Source organism: Stigmatopora nigra, chromosome 7 (genome assembly GCF_051989575.1).
Source record: "Stigmatopora nigra isolate UIUO_SnigA chromosome 7, RoL_Snig_1.1, whole genome shotgun sequence".
Classification (NCBI taxonomy): Eukaryota; Metazoa; Chordata; class Actinopteri; order Syngnathiformes; family Syngnathidae; genus Stigmatopora; species Stigmatopora nigra.
The window spans coordinates 5,974,128-5,995,678 of NC_135514.1; the positions used below are offsets into that span (position 1 = coordinate 5,974,128).

Below are 21,551 nucleotides of genomic sequence, written 5' to 3' on the forward strand. Positions count from 1 at the left end.
TTTAAGTATGTTATTAATTTGCTGCATATACGGCGTTTGTACAAAAACAAGCCCTTTTAAAATTGAGCCATTTATAGATATTTTACAGTACAAACTATACTTTGACAACGTCCCCGACGCAAAATGACCGACAAATGCCGTAGGTCGTTCCCATTCACTCAAAGCGCACGTCTTACATCTAGTTTTATTACACAATACGAATATCGATACCCTTTTATATTATTTTCTTTGTTTGTGCCTTGTGTTTATGCCAATGTCAAACATTATAAATTAAATCACAGGTTGTTCCGGAAAACCAATATCGCAGTGGTCCATTTTCCCTATGTATTTGTGTACTACTCCTCTCGTTACAAGCTGGGTAAGAAGTTGGTAAAAATGCGCCCCACTGTGGTTGTTTAACGTAATCCCAATTATGGTCTTGCAATTCTTTACCGCCAACAACATATTCACGCCATGACAGGCCTACTAGCTTGACGAGTGGTCTTGTCCTCAGTGTAGTTGTATTTGTAAACATGTTTGTTGCACGCAGCATTGCTGCAGACCATAAAGATCTAATTCATGATGTGTCGTACGATTTCCACGGCCGTAGAATGGCGACTTGTTCCAGTGACCAAAGTGTCAAAGTAAGTGACTTCGTGCTCGTGTTAGGTCTAGCTCTAGTAGCTTTGCTTTAACGATGCTCCATGTCCTGTACCCTGAATTTAACGGGGTTAAGTTTTCGACAGAAGTAGAGAAAATAACATGTCCTGGCGGTTTAGTACGTACTGTTTGCATTTCAGCGACCAATTTTAGCCCATGTTGCATTAAGGCTAAATTATGTGGCAGTGGCTCCGTAGGCGGTAACCGGTCAAATAGCATATATGGCCCTATATCTCTATTTAGCCGGTAAGAATTCTGTGTGGGGTAAATAGTAAGAAACTACATTTTATAAGATTTATTTCCTAATGTGATAATTGATAAGGACCTTTATATATATAGATAACTAGGCCTACTCAACTTTTATGGCATACATTTATGAACAAAAGCACACAAACATTAATGGTAACAGTATTGTGTTATCTCACAGATGTCTACATAGTCCATTGACATCAATTTTCTTTAGAATTCAAACAGTTCTAAGAAAGGTGTTCCATACAATTCCAATGATGCTGATAGTAATAAAACACATGTAACCCTCCAATCCTATGAACTTCTTTAGAAGTTGCACTTTTTAGACAAGTAACGTTGTTGACATAATACATATCAACCATATCTGTTCATTCACCAATACTAATGGCAATAAAACACAATTCTGTTGTCATTACACATGTTACAAGAAACATTGCCTACAGAACCAGAATTTTGTCTTTGGTTTGGTTTTCCTCACAACACCGGATACAGAGCCCCTGCCAAATTATGTTGTGCACACACATTAAGCATGCGAATATATAGTCTGCAATCCTGATTCGAGACGACGTGTAAAATTGTCAATTCACTCCTGCTATGGTCGTGTTTTCCTAAAATTGGGATGAGGTATTGTCCCCAAACAAATTGGTTCATCTGTTGATGTTTAATCTTTAGGTGTGGGACAAAAGTGAGAATGGAGAGTGGCACTGCACAGCCAGCTGGAAGGTAAGATACCTAAATGGAACATTAGTTACAAGTTTTTACAGAATTGTGCTTTTTTAAAAATGCATTCATTTTCTGAACCGCTTCATCCTCACTAGGGTTGCTGGGGGTGCTGGAGTCCATCCCAGCTGACTTGGGGGCAGAAGCAGGGAGCACCCTGAATCGGTAGCCATCTATCGCAGAGCGCACAAGCTTTTTTCAATAGTTTCTCTAAAGTAGCTTTTTATGGTGAATTAAGTTTGAATGGGGATACCAATGACGGTCGTATTTAAATCAACAAAACAAGGGTGCCAACATTTATGAACCTGCCCACAGACACATTGTGGATCAGTGTGGAGAGTGACCTGGGCTCATCCAGAATTTGGACAAGTTCTTGCTTCATGCTCCTTCGACAGGACAGCGGCAGTATGGGAGGAGATTGTTGGCGAGTCAAATGACAAACAAAGAGGATTGAGCCACTGGGTAAGAGCACTGCAAGCACACAGAAGTCAAATGCCTTGCCACTCCTCCGGGATCTTTTTGAATGGATTTACCGTAATGCTTGGAATGTGCGGTGAGGCTATTTTTAGGGTAAACGTTTGTTGGGTTGATCGCAATAAGTAGTGTGCCGGAAAAAAAATAAAACCAGTTACTCAAAAAAAATTGAGTTTAATGCACAGACAAAACGCACCGACCGATTGGGCGCATCGACCATTTTAGAGAAAATTTTAGATTTTAAGTGCGCCCTATAGGTACGTGTGTGTGTCAATATCTATGTATATGTAGGCCCATTTACAATACAGGATTTTAGAAAGAATTGATCAATAACACTAGAGAAAATACATACCCGGTGCGTAAAAAAAAATCATTTTTTTTTCATTTAAGTTTCCTGCTTTGGTCTATGTGTAAGAGCACTAATTTAATGCCCATTTTTTTTCTAGATAAAAAGAACCACGCTTGTGGATAGTAGAACTTCTGTGACTGATGTGAAATTTGCCCCCAAACACATGGGGCTTATGCTGACCACGTGTTCTGCGGATGGGGTGGTGAGGATCTATGAGGCTCCAGATGTCATGAACTTGAGTCAATGGTCCCTACAGCATGAAATCTCCTGCAAGCTCAGCTGCAGTTGTATTTCTTGGAATCCCTCCAGGTAAAACCCAGATTTTTTTTCAAGTGAAATGTTTTACTGTCTTTCCTGGAATAGATTTGTCTTGACAGTTAGGGTTAGGGTTAGGGTTAATGGTTGAAACCAGAAAGAAGGTTAGGTAACTTTTTGTCAGCCTACCAGTCCTGGCCTATTGTATGCAGCATTGCACATTCTGCAAAGTGTATTTGGTTTAGATCAGTGGTGTCAAACATACGGCCCTTTTTTGCGACTTTTTAAGCTCTTTTATGCCTCTATCATAACTTTACACAAAAAGTGACATTTTGTGCCTTTTCCTCTCAACCAGCTCCCGCGCCCACCCACCAATGTTTGCAGTGGGAAGCGATGACAGTAACGTGACATACGGTGGCAAAGTCCAGATCTATGAGTACAATGAAAACACAAGGTAAAGTTACCCATACAACTGTTTGGGAGATATTTGCAGACCTATTTGATTGGTTTCAAGACACAAGTAGACCAGTTAAATTGAATGACTTCCCGATAATACCATGGAGGTTAAATCCATATGGCTATTTCCAAAAATGTGAATTTCTCCTTTAACATTATTAGGATCATGTTTGCAGATACAGAGATCAAACAATAACATAATTAAAATAAATCCTGTTGTTTTCTGGGAAAAAATCTTAAAGAGTTATCCTGTAGTAGTGTGTCATGCTATCAGATTTGAATCCCTACATAATCCTGTACCATAAGGCCACCCTCAGTCATTGTCAAATAAATGAACTGAAGATTTTCTTTCTGTCAATTTTGTAAAGGAAATATGCCAAAGCTGAGACTCTGATGACCATCACAGATGCAGTGCATGACATTGCATTTGCTCCAAACCTGGGACGATCCTTTCATATCCTCGCTATTGCAACAAAAGACGTCCGAATCTTTAAACTTCTTCCTTTAAGGTGAGATTCAAAAAAGAAATTGAAAGAGATGCATTTAATTGTGAATAACAGACAGGCGTTCCAAATTTGAATTGAGAATCAACTTGCTTTTTCTGTTAAATTCAGAAAGGAGAGCACCTCGTTAGGACCCACCAAGTTAGAGGTGCAGATTGTTGCCCAGTTTGACAACCACAACTCCCAGGTGTGGCGTGTCAGCTGGAACATCACTAGCACCTTGCTGGCCTCTTCTGGGGATGATGGCTGTGTGCGTCTATGGAAAGGTTAGCACAATGTGTAGTTAGCTACATTTAGGCCAGCTGCACAAGGATGAAGGCTTTATAATTGAGAATCTGCGTCATAACCACCAATGTGTGCAGCCTGCAAAAAGATGCATGTTAGGCTGATTGGACACTCTAAATTGCAGCTAGGTATGCGTGTGACAGTTTGTTGTTGACAATGTTATCAAACTACATGCAACATGCATTGAGACCGTTTCATACTTGCATCATGACCTCATCAGCAAAGTTATCCTGATTGGTCAGAAAGTCTAAATCACTGCCATTACCCAAATTTATATGATCCACCTTTTACAGCACTCAACCTTTAATTGAGTACTGATAAATGCTCATAAGCTATTGCTGAGTTGTTTGAGGAATCTTGTATGAAGATTTTGTTTTACAGTGGCATAATCTGATGTCATACTTCGTATGTTTAAAACAGTTTCATGATTATTATGTTTAGAAATTAGAATTATTTCAAAATATTTTTGTGTTACGTAGAATGATGCTTCCTGGACTCTGTGTGTCACACAACATTGATGAGTAATCTTAACTCTTTTGATCTTTACCAGCCAACTACATGGACAACTGGAAGTGTACAGGAATCCTGAAGGGAGATGGCAGCCCACTAACAGGTTCATCTGGTCAGCCCACAGCCATGAGAACTGTGGTGGGATCCTCTTCCCAGACCTCCCAGAATTCCCTAAATGGAATGTCCGCAGGAAGGTAGGTGGTGCGGCTTGCCTGACACCACTCACCCACTGCAACCTGAACCAGTCCAAACTGACAACCTGGTATGCCTCACACTGTTTTGGACAATGAATGCTCACTGACCAAACTCCTGGAGCCAAACTGCACTCTTACAAAGAGCTTGGTTTGTGGCTTTCCAACATTCAGGTTGTTGACATTCGATCCAGTACAACCTGGTGTGAAATATTTTTTTATTTTTTTTATTTGTTTGTTCGTTTGTTTTGTACTGATGCTTGTTAATCCATGCTTCTATTTTGCAGTGTATCAGGCCTAACCACCATGCTATGTAAATTGAAATAAACCAGTTCATATGAGTTTGTGCCTATTGTTTCAGTTCCTGGAAGAAAAAAAATTAAACGTAAAAATGGTAGCTGAGTCGTTAGTGCGTCGGCCTCACAGTTCTGAGATTAAGGGTTCAATCCCAGGTTTGAACCTTTCTGTGTGACATTTGCATTGGTTTTCCCTGAGTACTCTTTTAAAAAAAAATCCCCTCCCAAAACCCCAAAACATACATGGTAGACTGTATCCGAATTGGCCCTAGGCACGAGTGTGAGCACGAATGATTGTCTCCTTGTGCCCTGCAATTGGCTAGCCACCGATCCACTGTGTCCCCTGGCTGTTTTTTGTAGTTTCCTGGAATAGGCTCCCTTGTGGGGATAAGCGGTACAGAAAATGAATCAAAATGTCTAAATATCAGACATCGATTCGATGATTTTGTACATATCGTAAGGCCATATCACTACTGCCAAAATACAGCTTTTCTGGAAAAAAAAATGGTAAAGCTGTCATCAGAAAGATCTGCGTTGGAGCCGACGTTGCTGAAATAAGAAAATAGTTTTTTAACCACCTATTGAATTCAACACATTGTGCTGGAGATTTTTTTGCACACAAAGCACAAATCTGTTTTATGCAAGAATTTGTCTCCATAAATAAGTCAAATTAAAGCCTTTCAATTCGTCAGAGTTTTGCAGAGGATTAAAAACTTTTTATATGAATGCAAAACTTTGTGACTAATGGCTGGAGGTGGGCAATTCCAAAGTGGTCTCCTGCATAAATTATATTATTCTGCATCACAATGTTGTTGCTTTTTAATCAATAAATAATAGAATTTTTCACAAATGTCCAGAACAAATATCGAATCTAATAATAAAATGTTTCATATGGCGTATAATATTTGTATTTGATGCAGCACATGCTTATGACATTGTTTTAAACTAACAAAGTTAAATCTGACAACCTCTTACATCAACAACCAGCGCCTTTGTCATTAACACGCATGTGTTTTATTTTATTTTTTTAATATTGTCTAACATAGTGATTCAATAACTTTTTATTACCATTCTTTAATTGTGCATGCTGAGCAAAGATTGTACTGTCATATGCTGAATTTGAAAGAACTCCTGGGCATGGGCGATATGACAGAAATTATGATTTTTTTTTTTTATCGGTATAAGGAGAAAGATAAGACAACTCTCTCCGTACACTATAAAGAGTAATGAATAATATAAGATGCAGAAATTTTAAGCATCTTTATTTGTATAAATTGTCCTTCAAACCAAAAGTTGCTGTGAAATAGGAAATAAGTAAAATAATCAACCGAAATAAATAACCTATTCAACTGAAGACACAATTTTGGTATTGGCAAGGTGATCATGGTCAGCCTCACAAAAAGAAACAAATTTTACCGAAATTGTGGTCATTTAAAAAAAATGGATAAACTTAATCCATTTTAAATCAAAATATTTTAAAAAGTTCGATTTTTGCAACATTTTCAGGGGATTGGCATAAAATGGGAAAACTCTTTGATATAAAGTAAGAAAAGGATTACAAGCTGTCCTCATATGAGAAGAGTGGACTAAAATGGGTTAAGGAAATATTCAATAAGCCTATTGTTTGTCCAGTCATTTCAGAGGCATTTAAAAAAAATAAACTCTTGATGGTTAGCGTTGCCACGGTTTAGCCAATCTCAGTGAGCCTCATGCTCATTTATAAATACCGATTAAGTACACAACAGTGAGACTTCACTTGGACCTTTTAGTGGTTAGTCTCTGTGTTGTCCTGCATCTCACAATCGCGTTCTCCAATCTTTTTTGTGATGGTACTTAGCACCATTATCTACAATTGTCTTTTCCATATTCCATAGTTCTGTATTCTCTCACTTTTTGTGGCTTTAGGTACTTCTTCCCTCCTCTGGATCCTCCCAGAGCTGGAACCGGATATGGTCTTCTACTGCCTCCCCCTTCACTCATAGAGCACTGTGATGCTGAGCAAGGTCCGCCTCAGCAACAGTCTCTCTCCTGCAGACTTTCCTCAAGATCCCTGGTGTCCTTACCAGACTCTGATGAGCAATAATATTACGACTAGTTTTACAAATAATAATGTTTTTTGTTGTGATTAGAGAAGTTTAATGAGATTTTAATAAATAGTACAATAATAAGGATAAAAACACAAATAAATGAAAATAATAAAATAAATAAATAATCAATACACAAGAAATGAATATATAAATAGTCCAAGTGAGGTCAGCAGAGTGAAGCAGCCTTGTTCTGCTGAAGTGCAGAATGAGTTCTATGGTTTTCTAGACCTTCAGCGCCAAGTTCCACCACTCGCTGAATCTATGGACGCAACAAAAAACAAGCAGACACATAGTAAATCAATATATAGTCGAGATAAATGATCAATAAATAAGAAATAAGTAGTACAAGTTAAGTCAGCAGAGTGGCGAGGGCTTGTTCAATCTGAAGTTCAGGATGAGTTCCACAGTTCTGGAGACATTTAGTGCCTAGTTGCACCAATCGCTGCGTCCATGGACGCAACAACAAACAAGCAAACATAGAAAATCAATATATAGTAATGATAAATAAATAATTACTAAATAGTGATCATAGATAACGTTCTAGGTGCAGAACTCGAGTGGAATATGGTGACAGCTCTTGGGAAGAAACTGTCCTTGGGTCTGTTTGTCTTGGCAGTTATAGCTCTGTATCACCTTCCAGAAGACAGCAGATTGAAGTGGTGGAAGCCGGGATGTGTACATCTTGTCTTTTATAATGCTTTCTGCCCTTCTAATGTATCGGGATTTGTAGATGCTGGGCAGGGTGGGTAGGAGGCAGTATACCCTCTTTTCAAACAAAGCCCTCCAGCTGAGTCGAACCCAGAACTTCCCAAGGTGGTGGTAGTATTATGCTGTGGGGATGTCTACATGCTGCCCATCTGTAATTTTATCGTAGTTATTACAACAATAAATAAAACAAAACCCCAAAAATTGTTCATCTTAATTTTCAGTTTTTAGGTAGGGCTAATACAGAAGACAAGAATATATGTTTTTTTCAACATCAATAGGACTGCACTGGCATTGGAATGGTTAAGGCACATCAATACAGACAAATGACTACCTGGGTATTCATACAGAGGCAATGATGCCACGATGATGTCAGTTGTATCTTGGTAGATCACAGCACACACTTAAACCATCCATTGGGATTTCTCTGATGTCATCTTCTGTGGAGTTTACCCGTGATGTCATCTAAACAAGTCATTTAGCTTCTAAAATTGATTTGAAGTTATTAGGAGATCTAGCACAGTCCTAACGAAAAGCAATTGCTGATGTATCTTAACACAAATACCAGAGTAGTGTGTTAGGTGCTCTTATCATTTCAAATTTCAGATATGTCGGTAGATATCTTGATAATGAACAAGAGTAATAAAGTAGGTGAAGCAGGGAACCTATCAGATAAGAAATGTCTCATACCGTTGTATGTTAAGTGTAATGCCATTATACTACAGACTGAACTGTTCATTCATCAATACAACTTTTAAAATGATTCACAACCTATGGAATGGACATTTTGAAATGGGAAGATGTGGAAGGATAGGATTTAGTACCTTTCAACCATCCTGCTGTTCAATAACCTCTATAAGTAAGTAAAAATTTCACCTACAAAAAAAGAGCAATTAGATGGTCATTTTGCTTGTGGCTTATCATCTAATTCATGTCTTGCTGAATAGACTATCTGTTGACAGAAGACTCCGGTACAATGTTCAACTGAACCAAATGTTATAATGCTAGTTACCCACGGGCCTTGGATACAAGGATAAGGTCGCACTGAATCAAATACTACAAACCGAGTACTCAACAGTACTTTTCTATCGAGAAGCACAAACATAGATTTAATATATAGTTAGTTGAAACCTCTCCCGTTTCCAGTTTGTCAGGATTACCAACATTTAATTTCTTTAAATGCCACAATAAATGCATTTCGAAGTGAAAAGAATAAATGTATTTTCTTCATAATCAGAAGCATTTCCTTTGAACAGTATGACTGGTCAAATATTGTGCCTTGTGAAAGTATGCGACCCCCTGAACCTTTCAATCTTTCGATACATTTCAGGCTTCAAATATAAATATATAAAATCATTTTTTTGTCAAGAATCAACAAGTGGGACATAATCTTGGAGTGCATTGAATTTTATTGGATATTTTACATTTTTTTTAAGAAATAAAAAGCTGAAAAATGGGGCGTATGATATTATTCGGCCACCTTGCATTAATAATTTGTAGCGCCATTTGCAATTACAGCTTCAAGTCGCTTGATCTTTGTCTCTATCAGTTTTGTACCACAAGAGACTGAAATTCTTGCAAAACAGCTTGATCTCAGAGAGGTTTTGTGAACAGTAGTCTTCAGCTCTGCCTACAGATTCTCCATTGGATTCAGTTCTGGACCTTGACTTGGCCATTCTAACACATGTATACGTTAATTTGTGAACCATTCCGTTGTAGATTTAGCTTTATGTTTTGGATCCCTGTCCTGTTGGAAGATAAATCTCCGTTCCTGTCTCAGGTCTTGCCCAGAATCCAACAGGTTTTCTTCCAAAATGGTCCTGTATTTGCCTCCATTCACTGTCCCATCAATTTTAACCATCTTCCATGTCCCTTCTGAAGAAAAAGCAGGCCCAAACGTTGAGGCTGACAACACCATGTTTGGCAGTCGGGATGGTGTGTTCAGAGTGATGAGCTGTGTTACTTTTATGCCGAACATATTGTTTTGCATTGTGTCCAAAGTTTGATTTTGGTTTCATTTGACCAGAGCACCTTTTGCCACATTTGGTGTGTCTCCCAATTGGCTTGTGGCAAAGTTTAAACGACACTTTTTATGTATATCTTTGAGAAATGGCTTTCTTCTTGCCACTCTTCCACGAAGGCCAGATTTGTGCAGTGTATAGCCAGCTGAATGTTGTCCTATTGACAGACTCCCACCTGAGCTGTTGGTCTCTGCAGTTCATAGAAATATCATGGGCTTCTTGGCGGCATTTCTGATCAGCCTTCCCCTTGTTCATGGTGAAAGTTTAGAATGATGACTATGTCTTAGTATATTTGCATTGGTATGATACTCCTTCAATTTCATTATCATTACTTGCAGTCCTTCTTGAGATGTTTAAATATTAAGAAATGTTTTTGAATCCAAATCTGGCTTTAAGCATCTCCATAACTGTATCTTAGACCCGCCTAGTATGTTCCTTGATCCTCATGATGCCTTTTAAACAGAACCTTGAGACTATTAGAGAGCAGGTGCATTTATACGGAGGCACAGGGGGATTCTATTTATCATCAACCCATGCAGAATCGGGGAGAACATAAAAACTCCACAAAGACGGACCAACCCGGATTTTAACCCAGGGCCCCAGAGCTGGGAGGCCGACACGCTAACCACTCAAGACGACGGGCCACCTTGAAAATGTAGCAATCAATAGCTATTTTTAAATACACGCTCAATGCACTGGCTATGATGGAAAACGGACCGATAAGTGTCAACGTGCGTTCCCATTATCGCACATTACGCATCAGGAATCTAATCAAATATATATTTTATCTATTACTACAACGACCAGATTCACAGTTTGGCCCGGTTATAGATAATGACGTCTCCGGCAATCGGCCAATCAAATGATTGTAATAACTTAGACCGCACCCTTATGGGCCGACGTTATGGCGGGCTTCCTGTGGAGTTAACTCGCTGCCTTTAGCTCTTCAACTTGTGTTGTTTGGTCATCAAGCCACGATTTTGAGAGAATATATTGTGAAGCGTTTCCCAACATTTTTATTTTGAGAGCGCGCTATTCCCTTTGATTATCCAAGCGGAGTGAATTTGGTAGGTCTGGCGTTCCTCTTCGCGTACGCCATTGAAGTGTGCAGAATTAAGTGAGTGGGACCATCTATATTATATTTACAGAGTTGTAGCGGTGCTTTGAGCCAATCAGGACTCAGTTATTCCTTTAAGCTGTTTTGTGTCAATGTCATTCGATAAATAGAGGATTCTTGTCAATGGAACATGTACTTTGCAATCGGTATATATTGATCAATTTGCAACGCTATTTCGCATTGGATTGGATGCAGTACTTAAATGCATTATTGGAAGTTTTGTTTGAACATATTACTGAAGTCATAGCCACGTTTATACCGTTTGTTATGGACTAAACAGTTTGAAAATCACTTGGTATTTCCCCAGGCTACGCGTATTCTAGTGGATACAATCCCCAATCGCCTTTGATTAGGTTAAAAAAGCACGCTCAAAGAGGCCACTGCTTTAATTTGGCCGTTGTTTGCTAACACATCTGACTTGTGTATTCACCATACATGTATGCACAGTCGTACCTCTACTTACAAAATCAATTGGTTCCAGAACTTTTTCGTAACTTGAAAATGTTGTATGTAGAGCAGTACTTTATATGTAAATTCTCTAATTCGTTCCACGGTCACCACACAACTACCAACTAGTTTTAATTTGCACTGGTAAATTTCTTGGTAGGCATCATAATAAAAACTGAAACAGCTGCTTTATCCACACTGGGAAAAACTCAACAAAAGAACACTGTGATGATGAACGGCGATCAAAAGTACCGTAATTTGTCTCATATCAGCCGTATTTGTTGCTAAGAAAAAAAAAAAAAAAAAAAGATCACTGAATCCAAGGTACAGCCTGCATCCGCATATAAATACTTGACATGGGGGCAATTTTAGAGTGTCCAATCAGCCTACAATGCATCTTTTTGAGATGTGGGAGGAAAACGCAGTACTCAGAGAAAACCCATGCAGGCCCAGGTAGAATATGCAAATTCAACACAGGTAGACCGACCTAGATTTGAACCCAGGAACCCAGAGCTGTGAGGCCGACGCGCGAACTGCTCATTCGCCAGGCTGGCCATTTATAGATATTAATCATTACATTTTATTATTACTAAATCATTTATATGTAGTAGGAGATGCACCTGCTTATGGCAAATGTGTGTGCCCATAGCGAGCAGTGATGATGTTGCTCACACTGGTACTCTGTGTGCTCAGGGAGGTTGTCTTTCTGCCCAGAAAAACAAAAATTTAGAGCGAACTTTGTATATGATATTGAGCCTAATAATGTGCTTTTGTTTCATAGTCTCTCATTAACGTAAAATCAATATTTCCGAACATATTCCGCGATCAAATAATGTTGTAAATAGAGGTACAACTATACTTAAATAATTATGCATCCATCGAAAGACTTCACAATTTGACATTTCAATGTCTTCATCCTTTTTTGAATCATTCTAATGCACACATTGATGGGGTGTTGTTCTGCATAACATCTAATCATCTTGAAATTTACACATTTTAGATATGGTAAAAATGTACTTTCTTAATTGGGTACATAGTCTATGTTGGAAGATGAATGAAAATATATGGCTCATTAGGTTATAAGATTTTTTAATTTTGCACTTTTCTGCTAATTTTGGAATGAATTTAATTTCATACTTTTATATTTTAGGTATTCCAGATGGTCTTGATTTGAACTGCCCTTTTGTAATACTGGGCCACGACTCTGATTGTCCAAATAAATGGCCGAGAGTTTTTACAAACTGGAAGATGAAGCCTTTCCCAGTTTTCTTGGCAAGTCTTTGGACAGTACTAATGGCCGTGCTACACTGGGGAATGTGACACTGGGTTCAGGCCCTGGACTGCCGGTGGCTGCTTCTACAGTGGCTAAAATTAGACCTCAGTCTGAGAACAGGTAGGAGCATGCCTCTCTTAGGGACAGTTTTGATTTCATTTCCATCTTCACGAGAATTAGGTCTTAATAAATTGAAACTTACTGGAAGCATGAGCAGTTTTACCTCGAGATACGAGCTTAATGCGTTCCGGGACTGAACTCGTATGTCGATTTACTCGATTTCTAATGAACGTTTCCCATAGAAATGAACTAAAACAAAATACTTCATTCCAACCTTTTAAAAAAAAAATGATATCGGAGTGGAAAAACTTTTTAATTTTCTTCTAATTCGCCATCTATTAACAGACTAATTAATAACTAGTTGTTTAATACTACTAAAATGGGTTTGATAGTACTACAATTAGACGGATTTCGCGGAGGAGAGGGGGGGACTTTTTGCTCGGAAATGCGCTCAAAACATAACATAAACAAATTTGAATGAACTTAGATTACGATACAGACGCACTCAAAAATAAATGTAATTTAGCCTTACACTAAACTTAATTCTAATGTTGTTTTACATTTTTATACCTTTCTTCTCCTGGGTTGGCTGTCTTTTTCTAGCCTCCCCCCTGACTTTTAGCTGCAGCTAAAAGGAACCTATCGAGGGTTGTTTGCTTTTGTCTTCCCTTCAAAATATTCCGAAAATGATGCACACAAATGTCCTCACAATAGGATAACGCACGACCACTTGCCAACGAGAAGTAGTATATACTCCTTTCGTATTATCGAGCAAGCTCTTCCGCCATTCTGTACTGACTAACCGTGGAAAAAAACCAGTGAAAAAAATGTGACGCTCTGCCCAGTGCTCGTAGAGACATTACACGAGGGAGTTGCGACGGGAAAGACAGTGCCTATGAGGTTCTTATGAGCAGCCTCTGGCTTCCGCCGTATGCTCGTATGTCAAAATTTGTCTCGTATATCAAGATAAATACTTGCTCGATTCGTATGTAGGGGCACTCGTATGTCGAAGTATTACTGTACAAAGAATTAAAGTAGCCAGTATTTGTACCCCCCAGTCATTTAGAAGTTCTTAGTGTAACAGCTGCCCTGGGGTTGTCGTTTTGTGTGATCACATGGGCAATAGGAATATTCTCATTTTAAAAACGTGTTTTTTAGTTGAATGATGCTACTGTATTCTCACATTTTACAGAGATTGTGTGGATACTTCATACTTGGAGGAAAGAGAGGTTCTGCAGACTAGTTCACAATCATCTGTAGACAAGAAACCCAATTTTGGCCTCAGCTTCAAAGATGACATGTGAGTAAAATACGGACAAGGTTCTTTTCAAGGAACAAAAAAGGTTACCAATTTTTAAGAAAATGGTAGTCTGCTTAATGGCTGCTGTTTGAGAGAAGCACCATTGCTGCAACAACAAAATGATTCAATGATGTGACAACTCAGCAACTCAATATATTTCTTCCTCCGACTGATGCGTATAGGTTGCTCCCGCGTGACCTGCAGCAAAAATATACAGTTGAGCGTAAAACATTTCCTGTTGTGGCATTTGAATATGAAAGTTACAGAATTGTGTTTAATATACCATTTTCAAATGTTCTCATTCCCAAAGAATATTAGGCCGTCTTTAAATTCTCATTTAGATTTTTATGCCTCTATTTGTTTAAAATTTGTCGGAATATGTCATGGGATTAATTAGAAGTGAAAAGTTGGTTTCTCAAATTGAGCGGATAGTTCAAAATGTTTATTTAAAAAAAAAAAAAAAAAAACTACAATATTTACCTAAATTTTTAATCACTGCATTGATCACAATTTTTGTGATTATCGTCCAGGTCTAATCTAAATATTATCAATAACTGTCTTTAATGTATGAAGGTATTTGACCAAATTTTAATTGTCATTACTATATTTAGGGACAGCGCAGATGACTTCATTGCAGCACATCGCCTATCACAAATACTGGTTAAAATTAATGCAGATGAAAGTGTATCAAGAAACCACGGTTCCATTAAAGGCCTTCCTCCCACTCAGATGGGAAGCCAGACAGAACTTCATACTGGTAAGATCAGTTTTTCCATGTCCTCCGATTCCTGTATAGTAATTGTAAATCGTCAATAATTCAAGATGCATGTACAGTCATACCTCTACTTACGCATCCCTCTAGATTTGAAATTTTTAGGTTACAAAGACTTTTTGTATGCGAATGAGCTCCTCGAGATAAGGAAAAGATCCAAGTTAAGAAATCCTCCAAAATGCAAATGCATTCTTTGTCTGTTATTTTAGTTAGAAAATATTGTCTTGGATGCTTTCATTCTCACTTAAGAACATTGATACACTCTACTGGGCCCTCACTGGGTGTCTCAATTTCTTTGACACATTGTGTGCTTAAACTTGTGCCTTGAAGAAGCTATTGCTGAGTGCCTTAGACTTGATGCCTAAAGCTTTGACAGACTTGCAGTCAACAACAACTCTTCATGTTTCAAGATTCTCTTATGTTTTTTTTCATCACCATTCGTCATTCGTTGTCTTTAAGTTTTTCTTGGAAGCTGTGGCCGAGTGCCTCGACCTGAATCGCAGCCTGTGGTGGGCAAAGTTGTGTTGTGGGGGCAGGCATGTGTTCAGTCATGAGGATGTTGACGAGTTGATCGATATCCACCAAAACAAACTCAACAAACCATGAGTAAATGGAATGCTCGGCAATACACGAGGAATTCAATAAGACGGCGGCTGAGGAGGCAGCAACCATTGGAACAACACAAATCTGAAAGTTCTGCTCGAGTTAGGACATTTTCAAGTTAGGCAAAAAAGTTCTGTAATCAATTAATTTCGTAACTAGAGGCAAGACTGTATTTTCATGACAAATAGTTTTAAGTTTCTACTCTTGAAGTAGAGGAGATAGGTCAATTGCTCAGGACAAGCATGATTTAATGTAAATTCCTTTACAGATCTCTCAACGGGCCTTCTAACACTTGCTCAGTTTGGACAAGAGTTTCAGACAAATTCGAAGGTATTTTTCTGGTCTTTTTATCTCAAATGTGGAGAGAAGTGAAAATAACGATAATCTCAAGAGTCCATTTTTCATAAACATTTTCAATTTAATTCTCAGAAAAATGAAACTGGCATGCATTTCCAATATCATTCAATTTTGGAGCAATTTGTAAATAACTAATTCCATTCTCTAAAATCTACTTGTATGATTTTTTTTTTTTAACTTTAGTTCATGGGTCAATTTACAGTGTGCCCTAATGTGTATATATTTTATTTGGAGCCATTCTGTTTGAGAGCATTACCCCTGTTTTAGTTCAGAACAAGAATCAAAAGACCGTTGTCGTGCTATAAAAAAATTGCTTTTGAAAAATGGGTTAGATGACAAAGGAAAATTTCAGTTACTAATCTCTCAGTCAACTAATTTTACCAAATGTATACTTCAGATCCCATCCTCGTATGCCACTACAGAGAAAAAAACTCTGTCAAGTGAAGCAGTTTTCATTGTCAACTTGAGTAGCAGCAATTCCAGTTTTTTGGAAAATGAAAAGCTCATGTCTGTGGACAGCATGGACAGTGATGTTACAGGTATGAATGCTGTATATCTGAAAAATTTCACCGGATAATTACATGTAGTTGTATTCTGATTGTATGATAACTGTGAGCAAACACATGGGGATATTACAATTACAACTGTAATCTGTTTAATCTTGATTTTTTTTTTTAAATTGTGACACGTGTTTAGCTTGTTATCACCATGTCAGCTTTATAACAAAAAGTTAATCAGCGATATATTTTTGTTAGATTTGCTGATAAATGCTGTAAATTGTTCTCCAGTGTCGGTGTTGTATTTTGATTAGCAAATGGTTGATTTTGAATTTTTAAATGTAAATTGTATCTTATCCCTAGATGATGACATTGATTTAAATAACTTGCCTGATGATGAATTGGAGCTTTACTTCAAAAACATGGTGCCTTCTGCCATGCAGAGGGGCACAGTGGATGGCCAAGAACTCCCCACAACAGTAAGATTCAAACAATATTTAGTAATTTCTCAACTCATGCCCTAATTTGTTAATTATTGTCTTTGCTACATGCTGCCTCAGTCGTCTGATGACCAGTCCAATGCAATTTGTGCAGAAGGTTACAGACAGCAGATCAATGATGACAATATCGTTAGTATGAATGTACAATTGAGTTTTGAAAATGTGTACTTTTAATATGACATCTACTTTCATTCTTTTTCTCCAGGAGAAATTCCATATGCCTCTTGTGCGTCTAGCTGCAACAGGAATGGACTCATGTCCTACCAGTGATGAAGACACTGAGGATGAATTTGAGTCTGCTAGACAGACGAGCGATACCACTAGACAGCTACCAAGGATCTCCAGACAGTTGGTGAGAAATCTTTGATTCTAGACTGACTGTTGTATTTTACCGACTGCCATTTTGAGGATTGTTAAGGAATTATCCATGAAGTCATCTGCTCTGTAAAAATCTGACTTTGGAGTCATTCAAATGGAATTACTTAAAGCAATAATCATTCATTCATTTTCTGAACTGCTTTACTGTTACTTGGGTCGCGGGGGCTGCTGTAGTCAGAAGTGCGTTTGCTTTAATTGCTTCTATTAATGTAAATATATTTATACATTCTAAAAGCATATTTGTCTCAACTTAATTGTGTGGTATCATGTCCAGAAGGTTACGTCTACAGAAATGATTATTATGATTGTCTATATTTCTATAGGTTGGTGAAAGTAATCACCCCAGTTTCAGGCCAGGTTTAGAAGGAGGAAGTTCTGATGATGAGTCATTGACTGACGTTGTTGGTCTATCACTGTCTGAAATTGAACAGAGACGGGCTGCTGAAGGACAAGTTATTAGCCATTCGGTCACAGGTAAGGCATAGCATACTATTACCGATACTACAGATTTTTTAAATTAAATTATTGATTTTTGGGGTGGCATTGTCAAAAAGATGTTGCGATCTTGAGGCTAGAGTGATATAACAGCAGATATTATGAAACATGTTACTATAGATATACCCACGTAATATACACAACCTTCAAAACCAAGAACAACCCAACGTTGCCGATTTTTTTTCCAATGAATATTCATTAGAGATGCACTGAAAATCTGTGGGTTAGCATTTTTAATTGTTTCCGTGGATCAGAGGATTACCATGAAGCATGGAAGGTTTAGGTTTATTTAAAAAAAGGATCCCGTTTGGGCATTGTTTGTTGTCCGTCTTTTAAAGTACAGTGGAGTCCTAACAGAAATTCTAATACCTCAGTGGACTAAGTCCCTGAATTGTCATGTTTCAAGATTGTTTGGGATGATGGTGGCAAATTTATAGCATTCCATGATTATTGGCCTGTTGAATTCACTCCAATCATGATGCAGTGTCTTGAGGGGCTGGTTAATCACTGACACCAAATCTGGGATGACTGGCCTATTGCTTTAATGACCCTAACAAAACTGCCCACCACCTATGATATAATTTCTTAACACTCACTTACTTACTTGCTTAATTTGCAAAGATACAGAACCTGTTTTATATTAATCTGCCTTTGTTCCTAACAGGGGATGGAGGTGGTGCTGATGGAAGCAGTGGAAGTGATGAAAGTGCAAATGATAGGGGAGTTTCGACAATCCCCTTTTCAACAACCTCATTCAATGTGCTACGTGGGCTAAGGAATGTGTGTAGCAGTACTGTTGGTGAAAATGGAGACAGTGGTATCAGGAATTTCGCAGCAGATGGAAGAATCAACTTTATTTCAAATGAACAGGTATGTTTTCATTATCTATTAGTTTGCCATTTTCAGACAACAAGAACGAATAGACATGGCCCTCTGTGTTTTTAAAAGAAGTGCTTAATTTCGGCCTACCCACCTAATACTTTAAACATTTGCTTTTTTGGAGCAATGTCTCTTTAAAGTTCGTCTCAGATCTTGTACACACCTCATCTGATTCAAAGTCAGCACCCGTACTGCATTTAACAACGTCAAATGTGTGTACGTCTATCAGAGGCAGCTTCATTTTTCCTGTTCTAAAAATCCCCATTTGACCAACTGACATGATCCTGTTAGTATTACTATTTTTATTTGAAAATGAATAAATAAATAAAAACTTCATTCATTCATTTTCTGTACCGCATATCCTCAAGGGTCATGGGGGATGCTGGAGCCTATCCTAGCTTACTTCGGCACCAGGCAAACACAAGACCTATGGGCTGTGGGTCAGTGAAGTTAAACTGATCTAATTCAGGAAAGTACCATGAGTTGACAGTGGGACTAAAATTCAGATTACTGGTTACCTTGGGTTTGTGAGCTCATGTCTGGAAAAAGTCTGGCGCAAGGCTGTACCGTTGAAGGGAGTATCTTCGACGCCTCTCCTAACACAATCCGTTTTTATATAAAATTAAGGACATTTATTAATTCATTCATTTTCTGTATCGCATATCCTCACAAGGGTCATGGGGGATGCTGGAACCTATCCCAGCTGACGGAGCACACCCTGAATTTTTGGCCAGTCAATCACGGGGCACAAGAAGACATTCATACTTGGAGGCAGTTTAGAGTGCTTGACCGGCCTATGCTTTTTTAATCTTGGCAATTTTATTTACCATGTATTTTACGGGAATATGTTTTTCTTGTAACTGTTTTTTGCATTGAAGGGTTCATTTTCTGAGAATGCAAAAAGTTCCAGATAACAAAAAGTAGACAGTTATTTTTAAGCTGATTTAGCAAATAGTCCACATGAAAGACAGAATAGGTGGGAGGAATGGGGACGCTGTAGACCGGAGATGAGGTGCTGCATTCAGTTTAATATTGGTGTTGATAAATGTATGGTCAATTTTTTTGGTTTGTACATAGCACCTCTCCTTACAAAATTAAATTGGAAAACAATAACCCTAAAGTTTATCTAGCAAAGCCATTTTCTCCCTTGAACAACAGATGGGTGACCGTGTGGGTCCGGTTGGAAACGGTGAAGCTAGCACCTCTAAAACCTCCTCTTCAGCAGGAACTCAAATAGAATCTCCTGTGAACTGGAGCATTGACAGGCAAGAATCACTGGTAAGTACTTATAATTATTTGTGAATAGTTCACATTTGTTTTTCTTTTTGTTTTAGTTGTAGTGCTCTTGGATGTCAGTTGAGTCTTAAAATATAGTTAATTATATGTTCATGTTTTTTTAATGAAAATCTTATGTAATATACATTGACTGAGGTGTCTAACTCAAATGCTGTAGCATTTAAGCCTTAAACTTTAAGGGGTAATTATTGACCATTTGGAGTCAACGCACACACTGCCAAATCATGTACATGTAATTTTTCAAGGCGCCTAACTAGGAGATCAAGTTCTCTTTTGGAAGTGCAGGAAGTTGAGCTTCCCTTATTGTCACTCATTTCCATATATAAAGCTTTTGTAATCTGGAAATCTCACACCTAGAGGCCTTCGTAAACGGAGGTATGACTGTACTTCACTGATTGGAAAATTTCAGAATAAATGTGATTGGGCAACCATTTTTTTATCTGGTAGTCAGGAGGGTATGTTTGTAAATAATTGGGGCGAACTGACTTAGTTTTCTTATACTTTTGTGACCATGTCTGGTCTACTTTATTTGCTAAATTCAAGGTATTTTTGTAACTATTACCAGTTTGTTTGAGTTGGACGATCTGCCCTAGTTCCAAAGTAAGCGAAACAAAAATATCCATTACTCAATCAATTGTTTCACAGTTTTATACATAGGAGTGTGCCGTATCCTGAAAAGTTAATTTTAAAAGAAAAGTGAAGCTCTTATTCTGGACTGCATTACAACTTTAAAAGGTTTGGACAAGCTTCTCTTTTGATAGAACTTGAAAGCCGAAAATCTGAAACCTGTATTCTAAATGTGGCGTGTTAAATTGTATTCTGTAGGATAGGTATTTTGTTTATATGACAGATTGATTGGACCAAAAACATGCTTAATCCAGGTGCTGCCATCATCAAATTTAAGAGCAGTGCCGTGTGGTAACACTTCTGCAATTGAGGCTTCAGGTGCTACCAGTGAGGATGACGACGATCATCTTTCTACCTTGCTGGAACCAAAATATTTCCGTCAGAACTTTCAACAGGCGCTAGAAGATAATTGGATCAGCTGTCCAAACAACTTGGATGTGGAGATTCAGCAAGGTTTGTGTGAAGGAATAGAATGGAAAGGATCTTAGTTTTAAATGGGTTTATAGAAGGTAGAAGGTCTATCACATAATTTGGTACCTTTTACAATATGTATTACCAAATAAGCATATCCACTGATTTATTATGTAGCCGCTTAATAGTAATCCTCTTATTTTTAAGGTGCTGGTGCCTCTACTAGTGTGGTGTACCAGAATGAAGAAGGCCATTGGGTAACGGATCTTGCTTATTGCACGTCCTTTGAGAAGGAATTTGGTGAAAATATATTACAAAATGATGGCCAATTTCAAACTGAAGACTTTGTTCCTGCCAGTAAGCATCACATTTAATTTGATAAATGGTGTATTGTGTAAGTTATATATTACTAAAAGTATGATGTGATCCGGATGTCATATAAGATTATACTATATAGTACATTTTTCTTTAGTTTTATTTCTTTATTTTGCAGGTGATGCATTAGAAAAAATCATAAAAGATCAGGTGGAATTTGAAAAGGAGCACCAATTTATGCAGGTATCAGTAACAGAAATGTGCTTCACTTCTGCATTCCCAGATAAGCAATTGGTTTTAACTGTTGCGAGATTACTTTGACGTTTATTATTTTATTAACGCCTATCAATTAATGTTAATAGTTACAATATATAATTGATTAATTATCATTATTATACTATAGAATTATTAATTTATATTAACTATAATATCATCATTACTAATTATAATATCGTATAACTACTAAATATCAATGCCAAGTAGT

The 21,551-nt window shown here is 37.8% G+C and overlaps 2 protein-coding genes and 1 long non-coding RNA gene across 4 annotated transcripts in view; 2 read left to right on the forward strand and 1 right to left on the reverse strand.

The window, feature by feature from the left end:
- Nucleotides 1-385: 385 nt before the first annotated feature.
- seh1l (SEH1-like (S. cerevisiae)) lies at nt 386-4,972 on the forward strand. Its single transcript, XM_077721803.1, has 8 exons — nt 386-623; nt 1,561-1,611; nt 1,924-2,070; nt 2,529-2,740; nt 3,042-3,140; nt 3,511-3,651; nt 3,757-3,911; nt 4,481-4,972. The coding sequence occupies exons 1-8, from the start codon at nt 513-515 to the stop codon at nt 4,636-4,638; spliced, it is 1,074 nt and encodes a 357-aa protein (XP_077577929.1). The 5' UTR covers nt 386-512; the 3' UTR covers nt 4,639-4,972.
- A 1,944-nt stretch (nt 4,973-6,916) lies between these two features.
- On the reverse strand, nt 6,917-7,996 carry LOC144199909 (uncharacterized). The gene is made up of 3 exons (XR_013327003.1): nt 7,648-7,996; nt 7,361-7,456; nt 6,917-7,273 (listed from the first exon to the last, which is right to left on the reverse strand). It is a non-coding gene; the product is annotated as an uncharacterized LOC144199909 (long non-coding RNA).
- A 2,656-nt stretch (nt 7,997-10,652) lies between these two features.
- The window catches only part of cep192 (centrosomal protein 192), a 32,713-nt gene continuing 21,814 nt past the window's right edge, over nt 10,653-21,551 (forward strand). The window contains exons 1-15 of one of the 2 annotated variants that reach the window (XM_077720951.1): nt 10,653-10,857; nt 12,455-12,697; nt 13,830-13,937; nt 14,549-14,694; nt 15,581-15,642; nt 16,067-16,208; nt 16,530-16,645; nt 16,721-16,795; nt 16,872-17,018; nt 17,368-17,518; nt 18,204-18,409; nt 19,577-19,696; nt 20,596-20,794; nt 20,960-21,109; nt 21,246-21,310. In XM_077720951.1, the coding sequence (XP_077577077.1) occupies nt 12,525-12,697; nt 13,830-13,937; nt 14,549-14,694; nt 15,581-15,642; nt 16,067-16,208; nt 16,530-16,645; nt 16,721-16,795; nt 16,872-17,018; nt 17,368-17,518; nt 18,204-18,409; nt 19,577-19,696; nt 20,596-20,794; nt 20,960-21,109; nt 21,246-21,310 (1,860 nt within the window). In that variant the 5' untranslated portion in view covers nt 10,653-10,857; nt 12,455-12,524. The remainder of the gene's footprint in view (nt 10,858-12,454; nt 12,698-13,829; nt 13,938-14,548; nt 14,695-15,580; nt 15,643-16,066; nt 16,209-16,529; nt 16,646-16,720; nt 16,796-16,871; nt 17,019-17,367; nt 17,519-18,203; nt 18,410-19,576; nt 19,697-20,595; nt 20,795-20,959; nt 21,110-21,245; nt 21,311-21,551) is intronic. The other variant, XM_077720952.1, reaches the window with a different exon arrangement.

Bases quoted from the DNA above. Each gene is read 5' to 3' on its own strand.
- seh1l (XM_077721803.1), top strand. From the start codon at position 513: ATGTTTGTTGCACGCAGCATTGCTGCAGACCATAAAGATCTAATTCAT. The intron at 3,141-3,510 runs GTAAAGTTACCC...AATTTTGTAAAG, and splicing joins GAGTACAATGAAAACACAAG to GAAATATGCCAAAGCTGAGA. The intron at 3,912-4,480 runs GTTAGCACAATG...GATCTTTACCAG, and splicing joins CTGTGTGCGTCTATGGAAAG to CCAACTACATGGACAACTGG.